Genomic DNA, 8,134 nt, shown 5'->3' with positions numbered 1-8,134 from the left:
GGAGGCTGTAGTAAGACCTAGCTTGAATTTCCAGTTCTACTATTAATTATTTACAAGACTTGAGCATTCCACTTAACCTGTTTTCATATATAAAATGAGAATAATGAGTACGCTCTGCACACCTTATTTTTCCCTCCTCCAAATGTTCTGTGTATTTTGCACTAATCTCCAAAAGTCTTCTGGGCCAGTGTAAGCCTTGTCTGAGCCTTTTTCTTGGAACCAAAGTCTCCAGCTCAGTCTTCTCTCCCACTGCAGGAAACACCACTTGGTCCCTTTGCCTGTTGCCAATGTTCCAGCTGACAGTCACCCCAGCAAGTGCCCTGGCAGATGAGCCTGTGCACATCCAAGCGACGGGCCTGCCCCCACTGCAGATGGTGACCCTCATAGCAACCATGAAGGATGACAAGGGGAATCTATACCGGTCCCGAGCTTTCTACAGGGCTAACGAGGCTGGGGAACTGGACCTGAAGCGAGATCCTGCTGTTGGGGGCCACTACACAGGGGTCCATCCAATGGGCCTGCTCTGGTCCCTGAAGTCCGAGAAGCCTTTTGACAGGCTAATTAAGAGGGATGTGATGAACACACCCTTCTGGATCACTCTGGATCTATATGACTCAGTTTACATACACAAGGTAGGCAAGGTTCAGCCCAAGGCCAGTCAGGTGATGCAGCGCTGGTTCTCCAGCCCCGACCTGCAGCGGGTGCCCATCCGAGAAGGTCGTGTGAGAGGAGCCCTGTTCCTACCTCCAGGTGAGACTCATCTTGGGGGACCTAGAAAACACGGTTGGTGGGGATAAAAGCAAAAACAAAGGGCATCCAGTTGTTGAACTAGGATTTCCCACAATATTTTAAAAGTAACAAGCCGTTTTGTTGTGTATGAAAGTGAAATTCATTCTGCTCAGCTTGTACTTTTGCTGTTATCTACTCAGCCCTTCTGATACTCTTTTTGATCTCATTTTCTTCTCTTTTTGCTGCTCTTAGGGGAAGGCCCATTCCCAGGACTCCTTGATTTGTTAGGGGGCATCGGGGGTCTAGTTGAATATCGGGCCAGTCTTTTGGCTGTCCGTGGCTTTGCAGTGCTGACTTTAGCATATTTTGCCTATGATGACCTGCCCAAGCAGCTGGAGGAGGTGGACCTGGAATATTTTGAGGAGGCTGCCAACTTGCTACTAGCTCATCCCAAGGTATTTAAAATACTTTTCATTTTACCTGGCAACATTATAGCAAATATATATATGTATAATCACAAATGTCTGTTCTGCCTATGTTTCCATTCTGTTTAGACTGGGGCACGGCACACACGAGTTAAAATTGGGGATAATAATATCAACCTTGTAGGACTGCTGGGTTGATTAGGATCAGCTTAATGCTTACTGGCACAGAGAAGACAATAAATATTGGGTATATGATGATCCTCTTCTTTTTCCAGTTCAAAAATGTTTAAATATTAGGTATTTCTTGAAAGTACTGCACTCAATATGGCAGCAAATTTGGAAAACTCAGCAGGGGCCACAGGACTGGAAACGGTCAGTTTTCATTCCAATCCTAAAGAAAGGCAATGCCAAAGAATGCTCAAACTACTGCACAATTGCACTCATCTCACACGATAGTAAAGTCATGCTCAAAATTCTCCAAGCCAGGCTTCAGCAATATGTGAACTGTGAACTTCCAGATGTTCAAGCTAGTTCTAGAAAAGGCAGAGGAACCAGAGATCAAATTGTCAACATCCGCTGGATCATGGAGAAAGCAAGAGAGTTCCAGAAAAACATCTATTTCTGCTTCATTGACTATGCCAAAGTCTTTGACTGTGTAGATCACAATAAACTGTGGAAAATTCTGAAAGAGATAGGAATCCCAGACCACCTGACCTGCCTCTTGAGAAACCTGTATGCAGGTCAGGAAGCAACAGTCAGAACTGGACATGGAACAACAGACTGGTTCCAAATAGGAAAAGGAGTACGTCAAGGCTGTATATTGTCACCCTGCTTATTTAACTTATATGCAGAGTACATCATGAGAAACGCTGGGCTGGAAGAAGCACAAGCTGGAATCAAGATTGCTGGGGGAAATATCAATAACCTCAGATATGCAGATGACACCACCCTTATGGCAGAGAGTAAAGAAGAACTGAAGAACTCCTTGAGCGGGCCTCTGGCGCCCGCCGCTCTCCGCCGGGCCGGTGGGGCAGACGGCTCTGAGCGCGGGCTCGGGCGCCCGGCTCTCACCTTCACTTTCTGCGGGCCAGCCGCTGCAGAGGGAGCGCCAGGCCCGGGCGGAGTGAGGGCTCGCGCGGCAAGTGAGCGCCGAGGTCGCGAAATGGGTCCGAGTGAACCGGAGACCCCGAAAACGGAAACGAAAGGACAGAGAAGTGTTTGAGAAGCTTCTTCCAGACTAGCTGGTCTTGCTTCTGGAGCATCTCTTGGAGCAGAAGACTGTGACTGCACGAACTCTGCAAAGTCTTGAGAGGACATTCCACCTCTCGGAGCAGGATGCCGAGGTTCGCCATCGCTGGTGTGAACTCACTGTTAAGCACAGATACACAAAAGAGTACAGAGACGTGGCGAGGTTCCTTCAGGAGGATCAGGCCATGGGCATCTACCTCTACGGGGAGCTGATGCTGCGTGAGGATCCACGGCAGCAGCATCTCGCCCGCAGGTGCTTTGAGCTGAGCAGGGAGCAGATGGACAGATCCTCAGCGGAGGTGGTGGCTGAGATGTTATTTTAAAGAGGAAAGATCACAGAATCTTTTTCATGCATCTGCTCGTAGCCCTGGTGGGCCCAGGCTTGCATGGACCCTGGACATCAAAGGAAAAGTGATGGGCTGCTGAAGCCGGCAGTCGGTGGCCGCCTGCGCCTTGTGGGGTGACGTGCCTGAAGGGCCTGACCGCAGAACTTGTGTCAAGAGGCACACCCTCATCAGCAGTCTCAGTGGGGCCGTGTGACGCCTTCGTGCCCACACTGGATGAACCACCTCAAGATTCTGAATGTTAATTGAGTCTCCCCTTTGAGTTCAAGTCAGTTCTTCCACCCAAAAACGGAAGGTCCCTGAGGCACTTGGGAAAGCCCACTGCCCCTTCTCCACCCGTCCCTCAGTGGGTGGATCTGCATTTCTGCACTCCGGGAAAGTCAGAGCTTGTCTACTAGGCCCAAGGAGCTGCTGCCCACCTCCGCAGAATTACATTGATTGATATGTCCATTATTTAGATTTTCCAAAGTTTTAGTAACTTTTGGTAGAAGTGCAGGATAAGATTCTTTAAGATTTGTTGATAATGTAATGGATTCATGTGGTTTTTTTTTTTCCTTCCTGTTTACTTTTGAATTTAATAATTAAAAGAGAGAAAAGGGTGTAGTGTCCATATTCTTGTCTCCTTCTTTTCTCACCTCCCTGGTTCCTCTCCTGTTCAAAGTGGTGCTAATATTCTGGGGAGGGAGGGGGCGTGTGCCTCCTGCACCTGATAAAGGCACCGTCAGGCACCATCGGACACCCTGGGAACCTGTGGTGATGGTGCTTCTCTTTGCCACAAATATTTGAAGTTAAGAATAGAAACTAAGCTTCCCGGGATTTCCCAAAGGGAAGGGTGGCCTTAAAACACCCCAGAAGCCACAGTGGTTGGTGCAGGCACGTGATGGATGGCGTGAGACTCAGCTGAGAGGGAGTGGACCTACCCGCCTGCACCAGTGGTGCCTCGAGCCAGCCTGGGGGCTCAACACAGCCCTTCATTAGAAGCTCCTGACCTTCAGAATTATGTAACAGTGACTGTCATTTTAGAAAGTTTCCTGGGGGTTGGTTCTTTGCTCTTACATGTGCTTTGCATATGTTGCTTCTGTGTGCTTTGTTTACCATGTTGATATAACAAAAATCCGATTTTTAAATATGAAAAAATAAATAAGTAACCCCTTGATGAAAGTGAAAGAGGAGAGTGAAAAAGTTGGCTTAAAGCTCAACATTCAGAAAACTAAGATCATGGCATCCGGTCACATCACTTCATGGGAAATAGATGTGGAAACAGTAGAAACAGTGTCAGACTTTATTTTTGGGGGCTCCAAAATCACTACAGATGGTGATTGTAGCCATGAAATTAAAAGACACTTACTCCCTGGAAGGAAAGTTATGACCAACCTAGATAGCATATTAAAAAGCAGAGACATTACTTTGCCAACAAAGGTCCATCTAGTCAAAGCTATGGTTTTTCCAGTGGTCATGCATGGATGTGAGAGTTGGACTGTGAGGAAAGCTGATCGCTGAAGAATTGATGCTTTTGAACTGTGGTGCTGGAGAAGACTCTTGAGAGTCCCTTGGACTGCAAGGAGATCCAATGAGTCCATCCTAAAGGAGATCAGTCCTGGGTGTTCTTTGGAAGGATTGATGTTGAAGCTGAAACTCCAATACTTTGGCCACCTGATGCTAAGAGCTGACTCATTGGAAAAGACCCTGATACTGGGAAAGATTGAGGGCAGGAGGAGAAGGGGACGACAGAGGATGAGATGGTTGGATGGCATCACTGACTCAATGGACATGGGTTTGGGTGGACTCTGGGAGTTGGTGATGGACAGGATGGCCTGGCATGCTGTGATTCATGGGGTCGCAAAGTCGGACACGACTGAGCAAATGAACTGAACTGAACAGAACAGTTCAACCTGATGCAGTAGAACAATCATATCACCTGATGAAAGTGAAAGAGGAGAGTGAAAAGGTTGGCTTGAAGCTCAACATTCAGAAAACAAAGATCATGGCATCTGGTCCCATCACTTCATGGGAAATAGATGGAAAAACAGTGGAAACAGTGTCAGACTTTATTTTTTTGGGCTCCAAAATCACTGCAGATGCTGATTGCAGCCATGAAATTAAAAGACGCTTGCTCCTTGGAAGGAAAGTTATGACCAACCTTGATAGTATATTAAAAAGCAGAGACATTACTTTGCCAACCAAGGTCCGTCTAGTCAAGGCAATGGTTTTTCCCGTGGTCATGTATGGATGTGAGAGTTGGACTGTGAAAAAAGCTGATTGCCGAAGAATCGATGCTTTTGAACTGTGGTGCTGGAGAAGACTCTTGAGAGTCCCTTGTACCACAAGGAGATCCAACCAGTCCATTCTAAGGGAGATCGATCCTGGGTGTTCATTGGAAGGACCGATGCTAAAGCTGAAACTGCAATACTTTGGCCACCTCATGCGACAAGTTGACTCACTGGAAAAGACTCTGATGCTGGGAAAGGTTGGGGGCGGGAGGAGAAGGGGACGACAGAGAATGAGATGGCTGGATGGCATCACCGACTCTGTGGACATGAGTTTGAGTGTACTCCGGGAGTTGGTGATGGACAGGGAGGCCTGGCGTGCTGTGATTCATGGGGTCGCGGAGAGTCGGACACGACTGAGCGACTGAACTGAACTGAACTGAATGTTTATTAAGTGATTATTTGTTAGACTTTATGCTAAATACTTTATATGTACCCTTTTATTTAATGCTTATAATTACCAGATGAAAGTACTTTAGACATGGTCCTCATATTTCAGATGAGAAGGCCTACCCATCTCAGTTGAGTAAGATACCAAAACTCCACAGCCAGTTAGCAACAGAGCGCTTTGGGCAATGTCTTTGCTCCAAACCATTGTCATTCTGGCTCCCCGAATTTTATCCTTCTCCCCTGGGAGAGCCTTGACTCTTCTCAAGAAGAAACAGGATATGTTTCCTATTGGAGCATCACCAGTACTCCCATTTTCAGTGTTATCATCATTATAATATAATCAAATATATGTGTGACTTTTTCTAAGCACATTTGGCTCTTTTAAAGGATTGCCTAGAAGGATTAAATCCCAGATAAAATGTTTTCAACTGAATTTTTTTGTTTTTTCATTTCAAGATTTAACTATTTGTGACACTGTATGAGGAGAAAGGGCAATTGCCAAAATTCAATTTGTGGTTAAATTCAGCAGAAGAGGTTCAATTTCCACCTCTGCCCCTTGATACTGTTGTAACCTTGAGCAAGACTTAAACTTCCTGAATCTCCATTTTCTTGGAAGGAATGAGATGACATGGGTAAAGCACTTAGTGGAGGGCCTCACGTATAGTAAACGCTCAATAAATACATCTCATCACCTGTGCCCATCTGGCTTCTTCCCTCTTCCTTTTCCCATACCCTCAATCCATCCCAAAGTGTTTTAGGTTCTTTCTCAATGCATTATGGCCTCTTTTCCTTCCTGGCCGCTGTTCTAGTCCATTCCCTCATCACTGCTCACCTGTTATTCTGCAACAGTGTGTCAATCAGCTACAGCCCTCCTTTCTCACTCCACGTGGATTGTTCCCAGATGTGGTTGCACACTGGATTTCCTTGGCCATAATTCATAGTATCAGATTCTTGGGGCCACTCAGACCTATTAAATTAGTTCTCAAAAAAACTGGATCTCAGAAAGTTCTGATTTTAAAGTCCCTCCCCTGCCCCCCCAGGTGATTCTGATGATAGAAAGGTGCTGGGGATACAATTGTGAGCAAAGTAAACACACAGGTTACTATGTATTTGCTATTATTGTTCATCCAGAATGCCCTTCCTTTCCTCATTCTTCTCTCAGACTTCTTCCCTTCCCGCTGCTCCCTCAGCCCAGCACAAAATTAAAGGACTTCCTCCTGTGACCCCTGCTTTCCCTACTGGACTGGGTACTGAAATCCAGTTGAATCTGAGTCTCTCATCTTTACCCTCCCAATGCTTCCAGGATTAGTCTTTAGGTCAACCAATATGCAAATCCTCTGTAGCTGTAAAATGCTGTTTACATATGAATTACACTTACCTAATAGTTGAAAGAACCCAGGACACCTCTTTTTCTAACTGGAGAGGAGTTTGATTCTTCAGAATGCTTACCTGCCTCTGCTTGAATGTTGCTGGTGTACTAGGTTCTTTTTGTTTTATATAGAACTCTGCTTTTGATGAGCAGTTTTAGTGTCTATTGTTTCACTTGATCTTCATAACAGTCCTGCAAGGTAGGTAATATTATGACCCCCCCACCCCGGCTCCTCCCCCCATAAGACAACAGGGCTTAGGGAGTGTAAGTAGGTGATGATCTCTTTTGGTCTCAGAAGCTGGTAAACCCTAGTGCCAGGACTCCCACTCACCATATCCTAACTCTCTCCGTCATCCCAGCTTACTGGCCTGTAGGACACCTCATTCTCAGAGAATGGCCTGTAATGGGTTCCCTTCATTTTGTCCTTCAGGTCCAAAAGCCGGGAATTGGAGTAATATCTGTGAGCAAAGGTGCAGAGATCGGGCTGGCCATGGCCTGCTACCTCAAGCAGGTGGCAGCCACTGTCTGCATCAATGGGACCAATGCCATCCATGAATTTCCGCTCAGGTACCGGGATCTGGTCATAAACCCCATCCCCTCATATCCAGAGCGCATGCAGGTCAACGTCGAGGGTGCTGTGCGCATCCGCCACTTCAAGGGCGACCCCCGAGATGAACGGAATCAACACAGTGTGCTTCCTGTTGAAAAGGCCCGGGGCCCAATCCTCTTCGTTGTAGGGGAGGCTGACGAATGCTTCAATAGCAAAGAATACGCTGAGCAGGCCCTGGACCAGCTGCGGAAGCATGGGAAAAGCAGTGGAAGGATGCTGGCCTACCCTGGGGCGGGCCACCTGCTAGAGCCGCACTATGGCCCCCTGTGCTATATGTCCTGGAGCCACGGCCTCTTCCTCCCCATGCTCTGGGGCGGGGATCCTGAGGGCCATGCGGCAGCCCAGGAACACTCCTGGCAAGAGATCCTGAAATTCTTTCGGCAACACCTTGTTCTGAGCAGAAGCACACTCTAAAGGGGATGATGGGGTGGGGAGACCAAAACAAAAGAATCAGGCAGGGCTATGGGTGAGGGAAGGAGAAGGGGCTGTCCTGATTTCTCTAGATTCACAGTCATCTTGAGTCGACTGGAAGGAAACTGGACAAAATCAAAGAATCAGATGCATCTGAAATATTTCTGATAAAATTGTATGTGCTTTGGAAATTTTTGTAAATTGAATCTTAGTTGATATGCACCAGGGTACATTGCTCCTTCAAAATTCTGATGCCCTTGAACATTGAATAACCTTTTGTATCCCAGCTGGGGAGAACTTGGATCCGAGTATTGCCAGTCTAGATGAATTTCCTGGAACTC

General features: G+C 46.9%; 1 protein-coding gene across 1 annotated transcript; it reads left to right on the top strand.

Moving 5' to 3' along the window:
- The first annotated feature begins 263 nt into the window (after positions 1–263).
- LOC148777441 (acyl-coenzyme A amino acid N-acyltransferase 2-like) lies at positions 264–7,796 on the top strand. Its single transcript, XM_088837742.1, has 3 exons — positions 264–750; positions 982–1,184; positions 7,203–7,796. The coding sequence occupies exons 1-3, from the start codon at positions 288–290 to the stop codon at positions 7,794–7,796; spliced, it is 1,260 nt and encodes a 419-aa protein (XP_088693868.1). The 5' UTR covers positions 264–287.
- Positions 7,797–8,134: the final 338 nt, after the last annotated feature.

This window comes from Moschus berezovskii, chromosome 7 (assembly GCF_049115385.1).
Source record: "Moschus berezovskii isolate FMDL1 chromosome 7, NW_MosBer_1.0, whole genome shotgun sequence".
NCBI classification, from domain to species: domain Eukaryota; kingdom Metazoa; phylum Chordata; class Mammalia; order Artiodactyla; family Moschidae; genus Moschus; species Moschus berezovskii.
Note: the sequence above shows the minus strand (reverse complement) of the source record. Positions and strands in the feature narration are given on the sequence as shown.

Bases quoted from the DNA above. Each gene is read 5' to 3' on its own strand.
- LOC148777441 (XM_088837742.1), top strand. From the start codon at position 288: ATGTTCCAGCTGACAGTCACCCCAGCAAGTGCCCTGGCAGATGAGCCT. The intron at 751-981 runs GTGAGACTCATC...TGCTGCTCTTAG, and splicing joins AGCCCTGTTCCTACCTCCAG to GGGAAGGCCCATTCCCAGGA. The intron at 1,185-7,202 runs GTATTTAAAATA...TTTGTCCTTCAG, and splicing joins TGCTACTAGCTCATCCCAAG to GTCCAAAAGCCGGGAATTGG.